Here is a 20,674-nt window from a genome sequence, read left to right on the forward strand (position 1 = left end):
GCATAACAAAATAAAATTACCAAAGTTCTATTAGCAAATGAAAAAACAAAGATGCATTACCTTAGGAGTCAATGAACTCCTAATGGATCAAGACACCGTCCCCCGGCACTAAAAGCAAACTCTTTCACATCATTAGCAAGTATGAAGCCTCTTTGTTTACCATAAATGTTGCTAAGTGTCAATTCAACTACCGCCATCTTAGCATGCGGATCAAGTATTGCAGCAACATAAATTAGCTTATTCATCTTCTCAACATCCCCCAATACTATCATACTTCTTCTTCATTGAAGAGGCCATAGCTCTAAAATTTTCATCATCACTTTTCTCCCATTTGTTAAGCATATCATATAAAAGGGCAATCTCAAACAAGCCTTTATTACTAGTCACATAATGAGAACCAGAAATGCAACGAGTTAATAGGTAAAACCCTTTCAAAAACACTACCAACCTCTCCACTTTTTTCCAATCATCAAGTTCAGGGGGCCTTTCATTATCTTTCAAATTCACTCCATCAGGTAGGGATAATTCACAGCAGTGTCCAACATTGTAAAGGTTGAGTTCCAATAGGTGGGGACATCAAAAGACAAAGAAGATTTGCATTCTATGTTAGCTTTTGAAACAAGTTCCTTAAATCTTTGTATTCTTGCATGAGAATTTTTCACATACTTAACGATATTCCTAATTCTATCAATGCACACACCATATCTTCTAATACCATCCCACACAATAAGATTGATTATATGAGCCATACATCTAATGTGCAAATATTTTCCATCACCAATACATCCAGTTCGTTGAACCATTCTCCTAAGATGTGCATAAGCAACATCATTAGAACTAGTATTATCAACCATTATAGTGAAAAGTTTATCTTCAATACCCCAAGTTTTCAAACAATGTTCAACCGCTTTTCCAATAGCCTCACTTTTGTGACTAGAAATTGGACAAAAGTTAATGATCTTTTTATGCAATTTCCAGTCATTATCAATGAAATGGGCAATGAGACACATGTAATTAGTTCGTTATATTAATGTCCAAGTGTCAGTTGTCATACAAATTTATTGAGAATTCTTAAGCATTTCTTTCAACTTTGTTTTCACTATGATAAAGTTGAAGACAATCACGAGCAATGGTGATACATGATGGAATATGAAATCAAGGACAAACAACACCCATGAAACTCTTAAAGCCTAGTTTCTCAATAAATCTAAAAGGAAGTTCATCAATAATAATCATACGAACTAATGCTTCCCTAACTTCTTTAGAATTCACAATTCCATACTTCAACTTTCTTTCACCATTTTCATTTTCCACATCTCCATCTTCAGGTTGAAAGAACAACTCACTTTGTTTTCCTTTACCCTTCTCTTTGTTAACCGGATTAGCAACACACTAATAAGCATGATTCTTAACATTTTTAGAACCCTTTAAATTACCATCAGCAACAAAAGTCTTATCACAAAACTTAAATTCGGCTCGTAACTTTCTGTAATCTAACTTTTCGGAGTCCACTTGCACCGCTATTTTCAAGTGCTTAGGCTAGTGGAGTCGGGTTCTGTGCAAGGCTAGCTCCGGGGTTATTGTGAACTGAACTTCTAATCTTCACCCCACAATTACTTAAAATCGCCCAAAAAAAATAAAAAATTACATATATAACCTTTTCTTTTTTTTTTTCCTTAAATCACCACAAGCTGCCACAACCACTCACCTCCTGGCAGGCTACCACCACCACCTCCTGCTAGGCGTTCTCCACCACTAAAATTCACCTCCTGCCAGGCCGCAGACCCCACCACCCCACCTCCAGATAAATTTCGAGACTTTCTCTCATATCCTACCCGTTTCTCTCCTGCCGACGTTTCCCGATCTCACCACCATGGACAGATCTTTCGAACGCACAGCAATCAAACACCATGGGCACATAAATTTCGAGCCTTTCTTTCACCTGCTGCCGGCATATCTCTCACCTCCTTCCGGCGTTTCTCTCACCACCATGGCCAGATCTTTCGAGTTTCGAACACCATAAACAGAAAATTTTCGAAATTTTTTTGGACCACGGTGGCGAACGTCTCGCCTGGACGTTCGCCCCATGGCCCGAACGTCGGGCCTAGACGTTCGGGCCATGGGGCGAACGTCCAGGCGAGACGTTCGCCACTGTGGTCCAACAAAATTTCGAAATTTTGTTAGCAGGTTGGTGGTGGTGGTGGTGGCGGATGGCAGAAGGATGTAGGTGATGGTGGGAGGTGGTGGTAGGGTGGTGGGTGGTGAAATAAAGAACAAGGGTAAAACAGTTCAATAAAATAATCCTGGGGCGATTTTAAGTAATTTCAGGACGATGTTTAACAATCCTCTTTTTTATAAGATCCTCAAAGATTATTCATCTTACAGAAAATTAATATTATTTTATTATATATATATTAAAATTTTAAAAATATCACATAATTACAAATAGTGTAAGATTTCAGGTATAAACATCGAAAATAAAAGAATGAGTAACATTCATTCCCTAAAACGTTTTAAAGAGCTCCAGTTACTAAGCACTAAAGTTTCCAAACGCTATGCCCAATGAGTCTGTAATATTGTCTATTTCTTATTTTGTAAAAAATTTGGAAGATCAGCATTAGATATGGAAGAGCAGAAAAAGAATTCAGGGACATGCAGGAGCTGGGAAGAGGAAACTTATTGGAAACATTTTCACTTTGTGCATTTCTTTCAAATTCTTCCTACTTATTTCCTTCATCACCTTGTAAGTTTTCAAAACCTTTTTCCTCTTTTCTCTTCTGTTTTGAGTTTTTCTTAACAAATATTGGTAGTTTCCTTTGTTACAAGAGTATACTTTTAGTATGTAACATTGGATATCTTGGGTTTTTTTTTTATGATCAAGTATGAGAAATTCACAACAGTTCTGAACTTTGGATTTTTTAACAATTATAATACAATTTTTTGTCTGTTCTCTCGCAATAATACAAACTTTTGATTATGTTTTAATAATACAAAATTTTGATTATTTTTTAGTAATACAAACTTTTGATTATTTTTTAATAATACAAACTTTTGATCAAAATTCCTTCAATAGGACAATAGTGGTTGTCAATTTGTTGTAGGAGGTAACAAGCTGAGGTGCTTCAGGTGGTATGGGGGTTGGGGGAGGAGGGAGAAAGAAAAAAGAACATTTTGTAATTTTTTTGACCTATTTTATCGGTTACTAGTCAACTTGATCTATTGGAGGAATTTCGATATAAAGTTTGTATTATTAAAAAATAATCAAAAGTTTATATTATTGTGAGAGAACGGGCAAAAGTTTGTATTATTGTAGTTAAATTTTTTTTTATATATATATATAAATGTCTTTTAATGTATAGTCCTCTGTACCTGTTTGGTGTGTTTTTTTCCAGCTTATCTAAACTTATTTAGAACTTATTAGATCTAATGAATCTTTTATTTGAACTTATTAGACCTTATTTTGTGAGTATATCAAATTTTATTTTTGTTGAATTGAACTTATTAAACTTTATTATTAGTTTTTATCTCAACTTATTTTTTTCTATAAGAACGAAAAGTGCTTTGAATAGAACAAGATCTTTATCTTTTTGCATGTAGGGTAGGAAAATAGGGAAAAATTATGGTTGAGACCATCACCATATAACTTTAAAAGGAGATACAAGACAAACTAAAATAGAAAATGGGGAAATCTTGTAGGAATAGAGTATTCAACAATGAATGTTGTATATGAAACAATTAATTTCTTAGTATCACAAATGGTGTATATGATAACAAAAGTATCACCATCATCCTATCATATATCATTCATCATCTGTAATGAGTAGGACATATATTGGGTTTCAATATACAACACTTGTGATTAAAGGTGGGCATGGGTTGAGCCAGCACAAGGCCCGGGACAGTTTGGGCCCGGCCCGGTCCGTTGTCCGCTACGTGGGTCGTGGGCCGCGAGCCTGTCACAGTTAAGAAATTTTATTTTAAGCCCGCACCGGCACGTGCCCGCCTAGATGACCCGTGGGCCGAACGCCCTTTCCTTTGTTTTTTAGCCTAAAATTGTCAAAAATCCAAAAAATAACATAAAACACGGGTCAGGTCCGCAGGAGGCACGAGCCCATGAGCCTGAGCCGGCCTGTGGACAAAATATGGAAATTTTAGGCCCGGCGCAGCCCACCACTCACGGGCTCGGGCCCGGCCCAGCCCATGCTCAGGTCTACTTGTGATCTATACAATGAAAAAGAAATAAAATGTATGAACAAACAAAAAAAAGTTGGCAATTGCTCCCTTTGTATAAGTATTAGGGTAATGCTGGAGGTTCGATGTTTGAAAGAAAGTGCATTGTGGACGAGGGAACATTATATTACTCCTGGAGATGTGCTAGAGTATGTCTAATTAATTATTGTGTAAGAAGTATGTAGGGTAATATCCATGTGAACCTAAAGGCCAATTCTATACTTCCATCACCATTAAGGTGCCAGGAGGTTCTACCTTTTATGAGGTACAATGGTAATGCAATAACGTCTATTAATTAACAATAAGCAAGAAGCATGGACATTATGATGAGCCATTTTTATTTGATCCATTACTCATCAAAGAGTTAATACTAGTTGTTGTAGCCTAAAAAATCAACGGCTCTGGTACTGACACGTGGCCTCATCTGAGCCCTACACGTGGCATATGTGCAGGGGAATAAAAGTACAAAAGGGCCTGAAGGTGACAGGCCTAAAAGTACGTTTCTCTGAAAGTGTACTAAAAAGACCTTCTTCTGGCCCCAAAAATTGTACTTAAGCCCAATAAGCATGATTTACACCTTTTTATGAAAGTGAGGTGTACTAACCAATTAACAGCTGCCACGTGTCCCAAAACTTTAATTAGCCAATCAGATGCTCCCAAATTAGGGTGACATCAAGGCACAGCAGTCATTTCAAACAGTATAAATAGTCCTTGATTTCAGGGTGAAAGGTACGTTTTTCAGAGCATAGTACTGTTACTCTGTCATAAATTCTTCTCTCTCTCTCTCTACTTTCTCTCTCTAAAAGTTCCTTTACATCCCTGATATCTGACTTAAGCATCGGAGGGGGAAATACCACCCAAACCTCCAGGGTGGGTCCCTTTTTTGCAGGTTGCTGGTCAGGAGTTTGCTTCGGGATTTGAACGCTCATTGTTGCACAAGTCTCCATTATAAGAACCATCTTTGGGAGTTGTGATATAAGTTGCTAGTTTTACACTACATAACATTTGGCGCCGTCTGTGGGGAGACGCAACAATGACGGACTGTCACTCTCGAAGTGGCAAGGAACAGAAGTTTTAGAGTTCAGGTGGAGATACTGTTGATGACGAGAGGCCACCCGAGGAGGGATCAGGGCCATGCTGCCGTTCACTATGAGGGAGGACTGTAACTCCAGTCATCCAAGAAAATCTTGACCGTCCAGTGACTGCTGGTCATTTGGAAAATGTATTGAATGACTTCCAGGCCAGGATGGCCGCTGTTATGGAAGACAGATTAAGAAAAAATTGCTATTTTTTCAGATGAGTCCGAGAGAAGAGGCAGCTGCGCCACTTAAAGGGCGATCCCAAGAGGGTCGTCCAGGACCTAGTCGGCCACCTCGGCCAGAATTGACTAAGCCGCCTTCCAAAGGAAAGCAGCCGGCAGTCAGTGATTCTAGGAGGAAGATGGACTGGAAGCTGGTGGTCCGTCCAGCAGATAATATCCCTCCTACTGGTCACATGATGGAGACTGATGCCAGGGAGTACTTGGAGGCCAAGAGGGCGGCAGCACAGCAGCGTTCGACCTCTGGCTCCACGCCATATATGAAGGATCCGTCCTTAAGGCTCCCGTCCAGAACAGTGGTGCGAAGCCGTGGTCCATCCGCTTTCCAGCCCAGGCAAGAGAAGACAGTTTTGCAGCCTATGGTGTACAGGCGTCAAGCCTTAGCTAACACCTCATCTAATCCGGTTTTGAAAGAGTACCGTCAGGAGCACATACCCATTGAGGGGCAGGTGGCGGCACTCCAGATCAATTGGCCCACTCCTTTCTCGGTCAGGATCATGGAGTCCCCTCCTTTCCCAAAGGTTAAGCTCCCACCATTGATCCTTTTGACGGAACTACTGATCCGGACGATCACCTATCAGCTTACAAGCATCAGATGTATGTCCAAGGGGTGGACGATGCTACTTGGTGTAAGAATTTCCCAGCTACTTTGAAAGGAGTAGCGCAAAAATGGTTCAACAACTTACCGCCTAATTCAGTGAATAATTTTACTGAACTTAGTATTCTATTCACCAGTCACTTTGTGGCTAATCGGCAAGAACAGAAAACAAGCATGCACCTGGTAAAGTCATCCAAGGTCCTAAGGAAGCCTTGAGAGGTTATGTGAAGAGGTTTAATCTGGAGGCGTTGCAGATCCAAGATTGAATGCGGGTGTGGCGTTTGACGCCTTCATCAGAGGTCTAAGACCAGGAAGTTTTAAGTTTGATTTGGTGAAGAAGAAAATCACTACTTTGACGGAAGCACTGAGGGAGGCTGAAGCATTCATTCATGCCACAGAGGTCTGTGCTGAGCAAAACAGCCAGAAGTGAAGAAAGTGAAGAAGCTGTTCAGCCAAAAAAGAATCCGCCCAAGAAGGCTGAGACTTGGGCCATGACTTCTATGACCACTTCGTCCAAGAGAAGTAGGCGGTCAGAGCCGGCGGCCTCTGTTGAACCAATAGAGTTCAACAAAGATCAATATTCCATTTTGATGGAAATAAAAGATCAGCATGACTAAAGGCGCCGGCCGAGATGAAGACGCCTTATGTAACAGGGACAAGAGCAAGTATTGTCACTTTCACAAAGATTGTGGACATGAAACCAATGAATGCAAGCATTTGAAGCGAGCACTAGAAGAGTTGGCTCGAAAAGGAAAGATGAACAATTACCTACCCTCGTCAGGAAGGAAGTTTCAGAAAAGGGATAACCGTCAAGGAAGAAAATGGACGGAGATAGCACGGATGATGATGTAGTGATGGTCATCTCAGGAGGATTTGCAGCTGGAGGTCCGACAAATCGCGGCCACAAAAACTATTTGAGGGAACTCAGCCAGGTTATGCTCACCAACCAGGCCGAGTCTGATCCTTTTCCAAAAATAGTGGTCAGCGAGTTGGACCGGGGAATATTAGGACGCCTCATGATGATCCGCTGGTTGTGGAAATGAAGATTGCCAATCTAAGGGTTAGGCGAATTTTGATTGATACTGGAAGCTCAACTGACATCATCAGTGCTGATTGTTTGTCTCGTTTAAAGTTTGACAAAAAGATTTGATGCCGGTCAATCATCCTATAATTGGTTTTGGCGGCGGGGTCATACACCCTATGGGAACCGTCACCTTGCCCGTCAGAGTTGGAGAAAAAGATGCGGCCAGGACGCTTTTTGTGAAATTTTTGGTAGTACGAGACTTGACAGCTTATAATGTCATTCTCGGGCGACCTACCTTAAATCACATCAAGGCCGTCATTGTGACCCATTTAATGCTGATGAAGTTTGAATGGGATGGTGGGAAGATTGGATCTCTTTATGGAGACCAGCAAGCTGCCAGAGAATGCTATCTCACCACACTCAAACCATCATCTTGGAAGGAAAAAGCAGAGTGTCCAAGGGCACAAGGAGATGATTCGGCCAAAAAGGTAAAGGCCAGATTGTGAGCTTAAGGAGGAAATTGAGAAGGTTCAGGAGTCGCCTCTTCCTGAAAGCAATCCGTCCATGCTTTTGCCTAGCAAGAAGAGAAAGTGTTTGGCTATTAAGGAAGAAAAGCATTCATCTGAGATAATGGCTATAATGAGTCTGGGACTAGAACGTCCAGAGCCTGTGGAAAGTCCAGTAGAGATTTGCTTGAATCCAGAGCGTCCGGAAAGGACATTGAAAATTGGATCAGTTTTGAGGTCGGAAATTCAGGACGCCTTAGTTGCGTTGCTGCGAGAATTTGAAGATGTGTTTGCCTATGCTGTAGAAGAGATGCCTGGGATAGACCCTGAGGTGGCCGTCCATAAGCTCAACATTGAGCCGGGGCAAAAGCCTATTCGGCAGAAGAAGAGGCATCTGGGGCCGGCCAGAAATAAGGCCGTTGACGAAATTCAAAAGTGCTAAATCTAAATTCATCCGGGAAACATACTACCCCGATTGGGTAGCAAATGTTGTGATGGTTCCAAAGCCGAATGGCACTTGGAGGATGTGTGTTGATTATACAGATTTGAACAAGGCTTGTCCTAAGGACAGCTTCCCGTTGCCAAAAATAGATCGTCTGGTTGATTCTACGGCCGGCCATGCCTGCTAGCTTTATGGATGCCTACTCTGGCTTCCATCAGATTCCTATGTGGCCGGATGATCAAGATAAGACTTCCTTCGTTACTGAGAAAGGGCTGTATGGATGGCTCAGGATGCCTTTCGGCCTAAGAAACGCTCCGGCTACATTTCAGAGGCTCATTAATACAGTATTTCAGCCGCAGCTCGGCCGAAATATGGAAGCTTATATAGACGACATGATCGTCAAGAGTAAAGAGGAGAAAGATCATCTGGACGATCTGAGGGAAACCTTCCTCACCTTGAGAAAATTCAAGTTGAAGCTTAATCCGCAAAAATGTGTGTTCGGCGTAGTTGTGGGAAATTTCTGGGATTTTTGGTTGATCAGAGAGGGATTGAGGCAAATCCCGACAAAATTCAGGCTATTATGAATATGTCTTCGCCGTCCAAAGTCAAAGAAGTTCAGAGGTTGACGGGCTGTTTGGCTGCTCTTGGACGGTTTCTCTCAAAATCAGGGACAAATGTCACCATTTCTTTGCTACATCAAGAAAAATGCCAAGTTTGATGGTCAGATGAAGCTGAGTGCGCTTCAGCAAGTAAAGATCATCTTCGGCAGCTGCCTAGGCTGATCAGTCCGGCCGAAGGAGAGAAGTTGTATGTTATCTGGCTGTATCACCTTCGCGTAAGTGCAGTCCTTTGGCTGAAAGAGACGCGGTGCAAATACCCGTCTATTTTGTGAGCCATGTGCTAAAGATGCTGAGAAAGATATTCTACCATCGAGAAATTCGGCCTGGCCTTGTTGATGGCTAGCCGGAAGTTAAGACCTTACTTCTTAGCTCACAGTCTTGTATATACAGATCAGCCGCTTAGGCAAGTGTTGCATAAGATGGATGCCTCTGGCCGAATGTTAAAATGGGCTGTTGAGCTGAATATGTTTGATTTAACATTTGAGCCTAGAAAGGCAATCAAGGGCCAAGCTTTGGCTGATTTTATTGTAGAGCTTACTCGGCCTACGATAGAAAGCGTCCAGGATCCAGCAGCAGGAAGGCGTCATTGGACCCTTATGGTGGACGGATCCTCAACTGCCAACGGATGTGGGGCAGGAATCATTTTTCAATCTCCAGAAGGGGATAAGTTTGAATATGCTATGAAATTCAAGTTCCAGGCGTCCAATAATGAAGCAGAGTATGAAGCTCTCTTAGCCGGCATAAAAATGTGTAAAGCGGCTGGGGCCTTGGAAATTGAAGCTAAACTGACTCTCTGCTGGTTGTCAGTCAGGTCAATGGTGAGTTTGAATGCAAGGAAGCGTCCATGAGCAAGTATATGAATTTGGTCAAGGAGAGATCAAGTCTTTAAAGAGGTTCGTCCTAGATCAGGTGCCCAGATCAGAAAACCATCAAGCTGATGCCCTCTCTAAACTGGCCAGCTCGGCCGAAGGAGATGTTCCTAGAACAGTCTTTTGGGAGGTGAAGGCGGCCAAGAGCATTGAGGCCGGAGAAGTACTGTTTCTCAGCCGAGATGATGAGTGGATGAGTCCAATCATTGAGTTCAAGAAGACCGGCCGTCTGCCTCTTGATCCCATTAAGGCCAAGTATGTGAGAGCTAGGGACAAGTGGTTTGAGTTGTGGAATGAGACCTTATACAAAAAGTCCTATAATCGGCCTCTTCTCAAGTGCATCAGCCGAAAGGAAGGTCTGGACGTTTTGAAGGAGTTGCATGAGGGAGCTTGTGCTTCTCACATTGGAGGAAGAGCTTTGGCAGAAAGGGCTCTCAGGACGGGCTACTTTTGGCCGTCCTTAAAAGAAGATGCACTCCTCTATGCCAAGAAGTGTGATAGTTGCCAAAAGCATGGTAATATCCATCAAAAGCCGTCCAATTACCTGACGCCCATTCTCTTTCCTCTTCCCTTTGCTAAATGGGGGATGGACATTCTTGGGCCTTTTCCTATTGCTGCCGGCCAGAAGAAATTTGTAATAGTAGCTGTAGACTACTTTACAAAATGGGTTGAAGCTGAAGCATTAAGGGGCATCACCACCAATGATGTCAAAGGGTTCATCTGGAAGAACTTGATTACAAGGTTTGGCATGCCCAGTCGATCGTCTTTGATAATGGGCCGCAATTTGAAAACCCAAGCTTCGTCAATGGTTGGCCGACCAAGGAATTAAGGCTCACTTTGCAGCAGTAGCTCATCCACAGGCTAATGGGCAAGTGGAGGCTTTAACAAGATCCTTTCGGCCGGAATAAAAAGAAGTTAGACAATGCAAAGGGGCTTTGGGTAGAAGAATTGCAGCTGGTCTTATGGTCAATTAGGACGACGGCCAAGAATTCCACGGAGAGACTCCCTTTATGATGGTTTATGGCTCTGAGGCTGTCCTTCCTATTGAAGTTGAGGAACCCACCTTAAGAGTAATGATGTACTCAGAAGATGCTAACTGGGCAGTCTTAGGACGGCTTTGGACTTAGTTCCTGAAGTCAGGGGCAATGCTCTGCTGAGGATGCAACTATATAAGTTAAGAATGGCAAGAGACTTCAACAAAAGGGTTGCTAGACGTCCATTAAAGATGGGAGATCTCGTCCTAAGAAAGATGGAAGCGGTTGGCCGAGCCAAAGAGTTAGGCAAGCTTACTCCTAACTGGGAAGGACCTATAAGATAATCGAAGTCGTTCAGAATGGTACCTTTCGTCTTGAAGGATTGGACGGACGTCCTATTCCTAGGACGTGGAATTCTGACACTTTGAAGAAATACTTTGTTTAGAGCACCCAGCTAAATTGTAATCTTTTCCTAATGCATTACAATGAAAAAGTAGAATGTAGACATGTACCTTGACTATCCGTCAAGCAAACTTCATATAATACAATTCTACTTCTCTATGACTTTGTTTTAATTGTTTGCTTAAGTTACATACTAACGTCAAAAGCTAACTAATTTTACAAAGCAAAAAGACAATGCACCTTTCATTAGGAGTTCGGCTGAACATGTTATCATTCTTAAACGGATAAAAAATGTCAGATTTGGCCGGTTGTTTACTTAAAGAGTTAAACATCTCCTGAACAAGGTCGGCTGGAAATAAGACGCCTTAGTAAAGGTATCTTACTGTCCGTCAAAAGCCACAAAACTTCGAAATAACAACCTTAGTAAAGGAACAAGTTATTTCTGATTCACAAAGATGGACGAGGTTTTCCAAAGAATCAGTTCTCCAACTATCATTCAGACGAGTTGCTCTCCAAAGAGGCAGCCCGTCAGAATATTAGCCTGGACGAGTTGCTTCTGGCATAAACCGCTCGTCCTAGTTGTTTAAAAATTATCTTCTTAACTCCTTCTTGAACAGGGAAAAGTTTAAAAACTCTTCGTCCAAGAAGGGGGGCATATAGGGGCATAATTTATAAATTGACTAAGTCTCTGTCCAAGGACGAACGGCACCCAGGGTCTGGCCGAGCAAACTCTTATACTTGGAAATTTTTAAAATCCAAAAATTAAAAGCAAGTCTTTGCTTGAGCATCTGGTTATGAACGTCCAGAAAAGAGCTACTGGGTCAGACCAGCCAAATATTAGGACGAATTACTTTTATACTTGAACATTGACGAATGTTGTAGTATAATCGGCAAAATGTTATGACGAACTACTTTTGTACTTGGTATAATCATGGAATTGTAAGACAATGCGTCCAAAACAGTAAAGCATAGAACAACAGAGATTGAAAAAGTTAGCTTCCCATAAATATAAAAAGATGATTACAACCTAAATTCATCTAAGTACAAAAGGAGAAAAAGTTACAAGTGGCTCACGGCCAATACAACAAAAGAACTAGGCGGCAGGAGGATCGTTGTCCTCTTCGTCCTGGGCCTCTGCATTGTCCTCTCCCTCTTCATCCTCAGAGGATTCTTCAAAGACGGGAGGTTCTGCTTTAGTTATGGTGGCCTTATGCAAGGCTTCTTGGAATTCCAGCCGACGAGCATATCTGGGGATATCCTCCTCCTCGGCCATCATCTCAAAAGCCTTCACCGCCCATTCTTTTGAGGTATCTATGATGGTGTTCATAGCCTCTTTGGCGCCGGCAATTGTCTCTGCAACCTCAGTTCGAAGGGCTTGGTTTTTGACCTTCAGGACGAGGTTTTCCTTGAAGAAATCGGCAGCCATAGTCATGGCTGAATTCCTCTCGTCCGTCAGAACACGTTCCAACGAAGCCCGTTCGTCTATCATCTCCGTCAACCGAAGAAGATAGACTTTGATCTGAGACTCCAGCTCAGCCGACCTTTTTTCCAAAGCAACTTTGGTTTGCTGGTGCAACACCTCTTGCTCGGAAATGACGAACTGAGCATGGTCGGCGGCCGCAGTTACGTCATGGACGAGCTTTTTATTCTCTTTTCTGAGCTCCTTCGCCCAGTCTTCTGTTATCATGCTGCGAGCAAAAAGCTGAAAACATAAAAGGATAGGGCATGTCAGGACGGATAATAAAAGTAAATGAAGACCAAGTAAAAAGCATAAGCGTCCGAAGAGGAAAGAATGTACCTCGGCAGCAAGCTGAGACATGTAACCTACATGCCCAGACGATGCTCCCCTTAACCCCTTGATATAAGTTTCGGGAAAGCACTTGAACAGCTCCGTCTTGAGCTTCTCACGATCAGACGACGACATCTTTCCAAAGGCTGGAGAAGATTCATCGTCAGAGAGGCTAGGGGAGCCGACAACAGCAGGACCCTTCCCTTTATCTGAAAGGTTAGACTCGTCAGTACACCTGATGGGAATAACCACGGTCTGTTTGTTGGACGGACTCATCGGACGCCCGCCAACCCGTAGTGTTCTAACTACGTTGGAATAGTAGGACTCACCAGAAGAACGGGAAGCCGTCCTATAAGCGGCCGGCATCTGGCCTACCAGTTGGGCCACTGGCCCAGAAAAGGCGGATCCGTCCACAGCCGCGTCCGGCTTGAGAAGATTGTTCAGTCGTCCAGAATGACAACCTCGTCAGGTTGCGAAGGATCGGGTTGCTCAGCCGGACCAGTATAGGCCACCAGGGCTCGAGAGTCAACTTCAGCTGGCTCCTCTTTGGCCTCCTCCTTGGCCGGAAGGTCGATCACGACCTTGGGAACCGGCCGAGTGGTCTTCTTCTCTTAGCAGTAAAACCCTTTGCCTTTTTGAGGGAGGGGCTTCACTGGTGCCTGCTGGCCGTTTCTTTGCGCGGCTTTCTCGGCCAGAGCTTTTGAAGTTGGGGCATTTTTCTGAAAAAAAAGAAAAGATTGAAATGCTCGTCAAGATATCAATCAGGACGAATTGATCCTCAAATAAGCAACTCGTCCAACACTATTCTAGACGGACTGCCCCTCGAAGAGGCAAACCGTCAAGATATCAACCAGGACGGGTTGCTGTTCAGATGAGTAACTCGTCCTATGCTACACCAGACGGACTGTCCCCTAAGAGGCAAGCCGTCAAGAATTCAACCTAGCCGAGTTGCTTCTTGGGAAGTTAGCTCGTCCTGTGTTTCTCTGGACGAATTGCCCCATGGGTAGACAAGTCGTCCAGGCACCATCTTGACGGGTTACCCTCCAAAGTAGCAGACCGGCCGGCTCAAAAAAAAAAAAAAAAAAAAAAAAAAAAAAAAAATATGAATACATATACAAAGCTCACCAAGGTGTCGGCCCTCTTTTCGGCACCTGACTTGCTGTACTCCTTCCATAGAGTGTCCGCAAATCTGGATGAGCTCATTCTCCTATCCAAGACTTCCTAGTTGCTCCTGGCTGAATCTGAAAGAGAAAAACAAATGTTGGACGAATGATAATAAGTCTAGAAATTTGTACTTGGAAGATTCTCAGTTGATATACCTCTGTCCTCGTCCTGCCTTAAGCCGGCAGCGACCAGGAAGTTGTCATGGTAAAACATTTCCTTAAAAGGAATCCAATTGGACGGACCTTTGAAAGAAACATCTTCCATAGTATACTCCGAAACCCGGAAGTACTCCACCATCTCTTCGGCAGAGTTACTCTCCAGTTCCAGTATGAGGCCATCCGTCCAGATTTGTGGTTGTCCGGCTAAAATACCGAAGACGGTTTGCCCGCTTTATGGGCGCCTGGACGAAGAGGAACTCGCCCTTCCATGAGTGCATCTTGGAAGTCTTATCCCAAGACGTCAAGAATCCTTGACGATTGCACACGCTCAGCCAGCTTCCTTCAATGGTCCTAGGGACCTTGGCAACATAGTGAATATGGGTGAAAGCGGCCAGAGAAGGGTCCTTTCCCTTTAAGTTGCAGACGGCCAGAAAGGTGAGGATATTTTGCCAAGAGTTAGGGGCAAGCTGGTTATGTCCTATGCCGTAATACTGAAGAAGTTGGCTGATGAAGGGGTGAAGGGGAAAGCGCAGGCCGGCATCTAATGCCAGCCGATAAACTGCAAAATGGCCTGGAGGAGCACTGAAAATAGTGTCCTCTCGGCCGGGAAGGACAAAGTGGTAGCCAGGCATGGGCATTGCCACCGAAAAAGGACTAAGGTCCGAGCCTAATCGTCCTAACCATGTGTTATCGGCCAGGATGAACCTAGGGTCAGAAAGGGGACCTAGCCGCCGTCTTATTTCAGACGAAGTGGTTGATGGCTCCTCTGAGCCACTAGCAGGGTCAGAAGAGCTAGCCGTCCTCGGCTCATCTGAGATCGTCCTATGTATGGACGGGCTGGCTTCTGGAGAGCCCCTGACTTCTGGTTCCTCCTCGGCATGTTCAGGAGAAGGAGTGTGGTAGGCAGGACGAGCGCTTTGGGTCTCTCGTTCTCCTTCGGCCGGAATTCGCCCAGTGGATTCCTCCCTTTCAGAGCTAGAGGCCGGCATGGTTACCCCTCTTCTGATGCGAGCCGTTTGCTTGACGCGCGCCAGATTACCCTGCACAGGTAAAGACTGGGTCGTCTGACTTTGCCGTCCATGGCTAAAGATAAAGAATGCATGCCCGGCCAAGATAGGACCAACTCTAGAAGATGCCGAGGAAGTTAGGCCCTCTGTTCTAGGGTTAGCACCAACCCTTGAGCGGCCGGAATTGTTCGAGGAAGAGGACGAATCCATTTTCTTAAAATATGTGTGCAATCAAGAAAAGAGTTGAGAATATACCTGTAGAAGAAAATTCGGACGAATGTGAAGATGACTTGAAACCTCGGACGAGCAAACAAACAATGCAAGAGCTTGGACGGGAGTTGTTCTTCTCTCTAAAAAGTTCAGTAAAAATTTGCAGAGTCTCTCTCTCTAGAAAATTTCTCAGCAAAGTTAAAATGATTCCAGGAGCGACTAAGGCACATATTTATAGAGGGGTGAAAATGACCCCCTCATCCGGTAAAAGTAACCGTTGTTCATAGGAAGTTGACCTGTGGAGACCGGCAAAATGGCGCCTCTTTTTTGAAAAAGAGAAGAGCAGTTCCAGGTCGGTTAAAAGAGGAAGATTAACCGTCTTGGCGCCCAAAAGATAATAACTCCCTCTTTTAAGGGGCAAATGTTGTAGCCAAAAAATAAACGGCTCTGGTACTGACACGTGGCTCATCTGAGCCCTACAGTGGCATATGCAGGGGAATAAAAGTACAAAAGGGCCTGAAGGTGACAGGCCTAAAAGTACGTTTCTCTGAAACGTACTAAAAAGACCTTCTTCTGGCCCCAAAAACTGTACTTAGGCCCATAAGTCTGATTTACACCTTTATATGAAAGTGAGGTGTACTGACCATTAACAGCTGCCACGTGTCCCAAAACTTTGATTAGCCAATCAGATGCTCCCAAATTAGGGTGACATCAAGGCACAGCAGTCATTTCAAACAGTATAAATAGTCCTTGATTTCAGGGTGAAAGGTACGTTTTTCAGAGCATAGTACTGTTACTCTGTCATAAATTCTTCTCTCTCTCTCTCTACTTTCTCTCTCTAAAAGTTCCTTTACATCCCTGATATCTGACTTAAGCATCGGAGGGGGAAATACCACCCAAACCTCCAGGGTGGGTCCCTTTTTGTGCAGGTTGCTGGTCAGGAGTTTGCTTCGGGATTTGAATCGCTCATTGTTGCACAAGTCTCCAATTATAAGAACCTATCTTTGGAGTGAGATATAAGTTTGCTAGTTTTACACTACATAACACTAGTCAAAGTTCAAGGTTCATGATTCGTGCATCGAGATTAAGGAGGGAGAAAGTAAGTTTGTAGTAGAGATCAGCCAGGGAAACTTTCTTGGTAAATGTAAACTCATTGTGGACAGATAGAGTAATGAATTAACATTTAGAGATAACATTCTCTCCAATATTTTTGTAAGATCACCATGGCTGAATTCTCTCCAATATTGTATTGAGAACTGGAAATTCCACTTCCTGAGAAGATATCGGAGATCTGGTCATCTGGATCCGTATATTTAATCCCACATGGAATGTATATCATATGTCAAGTTTTAACTTAATTAGAATGCTTAGAAATCTGAGGAATTTTTTTTTTGGATCTTTACTTCTCTTTTTGGGTGGTTTTCCTCTTCTCATTATGTCATTGCCAGATTTGTATCTAATGTAACATCTTGATTTTCACTGCCCTTACAATCAGACACTTCCGACAAAATTTACTGCAAATGAGATAGCCAAATTACCTGAAGTTGTAATTCTCAAAGGCCCCAATGAAATCATTTGGCATGTCAACTTGCTGAAAACTGACAGTAATCATGTTATGATAACTGGAGATGGTTGGAAAGAATTTGTCAAAGCTTACTCCTTGCAAAAGAAAGACCTCATTATCTTTAAGTATGACAGAGCAGGCAAATGCTTTGAGGTGTTGATCTTTGATCCAGCTAGTTCATGTGAGCGAGAAGCCTCTTATTTTGTCAGACAGCATAAACAAACACAAACTTATGGTGGTTTTGATGGACAAGCGAAGAGTACATCATATGAGTATGTCATCTGCTCTTCTGACAGCACTGCTAACACTGGTAATAGCGATATCTCTGACCGATACTTGTCTTGCTAAGCTACTCCCTCCGTTTCTTTTTGTTCTTCATGGTTGGAATGTTTCAACGGCAGAGGCAAATTTTGATCATGAATTCTTAATATGAAAGAAAAAACAATGTCAACTTTGTCAAGGGAGTTCCTGAAAAAATAAATGTCGAGGGATATCTTATTAGATTTGTCTAAATATGTATTTTCGATATACCAACTCTCTATGATTTTTATTAATACGTAATTAGAGATATCAATAGTCAAATTGTCAAATTGTGAACTGTGTGAAAACATGCTTAAAAATAAAGCGAAATGGAGGGATTATCTTGCTAGGATATAGTTAGACACCATAGTAATTTTATGTATTGTTAATATTACTGATGATCTTGATAATGAATGGGATGAAGATGAAGATAGGGAATCAGGCAAAGACAAGTCTAAACAGCAGAAAGCCGAGAAAGTTAATGTTTGTACTCAAAAGGGGGTGTCTACTAGCGTAGGTGCTTCTACAATAATTAGAGAAGTTCCATCAAATTATGCAACTAAAAGGAAGGCCATTAATGGTATGTATTATAAGTCCTTTTGGTGCTCTTCATTTTCGATATGAGTATGAACTTGTTCATGAAGATTTGGAGTTAGTGAGATGGATGCAGAGCAAGTAAAGATAAATAAGGTTTATTAAAGTATGTCAGGAAGATGAAAAAAACTGACTTATTTTAAATTTCCATGTATGATCACAATGCCCTGAAAGCACATGGTAATCCTTCAATAAAAGCTCGCATTTGCTCTGCTGCTCGTGGTAGAAATAGAAACAAAGAAGCGCCATTAAAGAAGCAGTCGGAGACAAGGAAGAGCTACAAAGGTATGGCTTCAGCTACTGAGCTACTATAGTTCATGGACCTTAAACAAGAGAAATGTTGTTTTTGATGCAGTAGGATACTTCTTTGCATATGGTCTGTTTTTCTCCACATTCAGTATGTTATTAGTATATGGCTTACTTTTTCGGATCAATGATTAAAAGAGAAGGGAACTGAAAATAAAGAGTTCTAAAAGAACAAATTACTAGCTAGGTTAGTTTTTCTTTTTGGGTGCAACATAATTTACCAAATAAGACCACTAATGAACTGGTTTGTATTGGTATAATATGGTTTTGACTTTTTGCTGATTAAGGCTTCGTTTGGTAAGGCGTAAAATGTTTTCAGTGTAAAATGATTTTCATGGAAAATAATTTATAATGGAAAACACAATTCCAAAATTAGTTTTCCGTTGTTTGGTTCTATGTAAGAAAAATAATGAAAATGAAAGAAATATGAAAGCGAAAGTAAGGAGGTAGTAAGAGAAGTGTGTAAGAGAGGTAAGGAAAACAGTTTTCCCTTCATTTTGAAAGGAAAATGGTTTTCCATCATTGGGAGTGTAATTTTACTTCAAGGAAAAATGGTTTTACACTCCTTTGCCAACCAAACAATGTAAAACTGAAAATAGAAGAAACCAGTTTTCGAGGAAAACGTTTTACGCCCTACAAAACGGAGCCTAAAATTAAATTTTAATGAACAATGAAACTGATTGTTATGGATAAAAAAAATAATTACCAACTCACTAGTTCTTTTATAATTTTATTGAAACATTTTTTTTTTCCAAGGAAAAGAAATTGTTCTGTGCATTTTTCTTTGAATCAGGGCTATTATAAAATGATTTGGTTCTGCATTATCTCAGGTCCTTGCTATATATCAAACAGAGGGCCTGTGACTGAGTCAGAAAAAAGCAAAGCTTTTGCAATGGCTTGCAAATCAGCTACCAATGAAAGCTTCATCGTGATCATGAGACCTTCGCATGTATATAAACGATTTTCTTTGGTAAATGTCTTCTCTTGTGAACTCCTTGGATTATTAAAATTAGTGTTTGCTATATTACTTTTTCAACCAATTCTTTTGGCACTTATACTCAGGTAATTCCGCGAAGATGGAAAGCCGAAAATTTTTCACGGAAAACATTTCAAGAGGTGATTCTTCGAATCAAAGACAAAACATGGGTGGTCAGCTTTTGTGCTACCAACAACCATGGACATGGTGGATTCGAAGGTGGATGGAAAAAATTTGCACTCGACAATTTCTTGGAGGAATTCGATGTGTGTTTGTTTGTGCCTGGTGGTCAAGAGAACAAGAGTTTTGTGCTGGATGTTAATATTTTTAGAGTTGTTGATGAACTTACTCCACTTAGCCCAGTAAACTAGTATGGAGATTTCAATACCTCATATCATTACAAAGTTCAAATCATCAACTACCCAAGATCAGATATGATGCCGTATTTTTCTTCCCAAGGTGGGAACACGTGCTTAGCCGTTTACTCCCCTGGATTTGATAAACTGTTAGGACTCTATATAATATGTATTATGATTGGGATTGTTATTTCTAGTAAGACTCTCTAAATAAGTTGTATAAATATATTCCTATGATGAATGAGTAGACTTGGCAAAGTTGATCCTGATCCGAAATATCCGATATGTGGTTCGATTTGGGGTCCGAACCTTGGTTCGAATCCGAAACGATCTCGTCCGGTCCGAAATAATCTTGATCCGAAACTCATGCAAAATTCAAATGATCCGATATGATCTTGCCCGATCTGAAATCAATCTGATCCAAAGGTAACCCGATCTCAAAGTAATCAGAAAGTATTGGCTTCCATTAGGCTTTGATTAGAAGTACCTGAAATTGACTCGTTTAAAAAAAAATGATTATCACAAGTACTTTTTGGCACAAGTTCTGACTATGCAAATTAGTTATGTATACCTTTAGAAAACACGAAGAGTGGTAGTTCCATATATACATAACAAAAGCTCATCCGATCCACACTCGTCCGATCCGAAAAGCATCCCTATCCAATGATGATCCGAAACATAATCGGAAATTCGGTCCGATTCAAAATAGTCCGGTCCGAATCCGGCTCGAATATAACTTGATCCGAAAACGGTCCGATCTGAATTGATCATGTCGAAATCCGATCCGATGGGTCCGATTGCCTGGTCTATGAATGAGAAACGGAACGAAAATTGACCATAATTTAACATGGTATCAAGAGCCTAAGAAATTTTTCTCTCCCACAAAAGAAAAGAGAAAAAAAAACACAAAACAAACCCACACATCAACAACCCACTGACGAACACCACCACCAACTTGAACCCAGAACCACAAAAGCTAACCGAAACAACCTTGACCTAAGACCAACCAACACCACCCAACTCCACCACAGCACAACGAAATCACTACAGCCAGCTGAAACCGAACCCCCCACGCCCGGCATCAAGACTCGCTACTTTTCGAGTTCTTCGAAAACCAAAATCACCACCACCCGAGCAAACCGAACACCACCGAAAACACCCACCAACAACAAAAACTCGACCCTAGCACACCGGAAACACCAAACTCCAACGGAACCGCACCCCAAAATCAGAAAAAATCGAACCACGACATCTGAAAATACGACTC

General features: G+C 42.0%; 2 protein-coding genes across 2 annotated transcripts; one reads left to right on the forward strand and one right to left on the reverse strand.

The window, feature by feature from the left end:
- The first annotated feature begins 2,463 nt into the window (after positions 1–2,463).
- LOC104896096 (B3 domain-containing protein REM16) lies at positions 2,464–19,648 on the forward strand. The gene is made up of 6 exons (XM_010682796.3): positions 2,464–2,743; positions 16,807–17,185; positions 17,600–17,755; positions 17,944–18,054; positions 18,906–19,045; positions 19,138–19,648. Exons 1-6 carry the CDS (start codon positions 2,624–2,626, stop codon positions 19,420–19,422), a joined length of 1,191 nt encoding a protein of 396 aa, XP_010681098.2. The 5' UTR covers positions 2,464–2,623; the 3' UTR covers positions 19,423–19,648.
- Positions 12,074–13,185, reverse strand: LOC130591926 (uncharacterized). The gene is made up of 2 exons (XM_057395918.1): positions 12,782–13,185; positions 12,074–12,685 (listed from the first exon to the last, which is right to left on the reverse strand). The coding sequence occupies exons 1-2, from the start codon at positions 13,136–13,138 to the stop codon at positions 12,077–12,079; spliced, it is 966 nt and encodes a 321-aa protein (XP_057251901.1). The 5' UTR covers positions 13,139–13,185; the 3' UTR covers positions 12,074–12,076.
- Positions 19,649–20,674: the final 1,026 nt, after the last annotated feature.

Source organism: Beta vulgaris, chromosome 6, assembly GCF_026745355.1.
Source record: "Beta vulgaris subsp. vulgaris cultivar EL10 chromosome 6, EL10.2, whole genome shotgun sequence".
Taxonomy (NCBI): Eukaryota; Viridiplantae; Streptophyta; class Magnoliopsida; order Caryophyllales; family Amaranthaceae; genus Beta; species Beta vulgaris.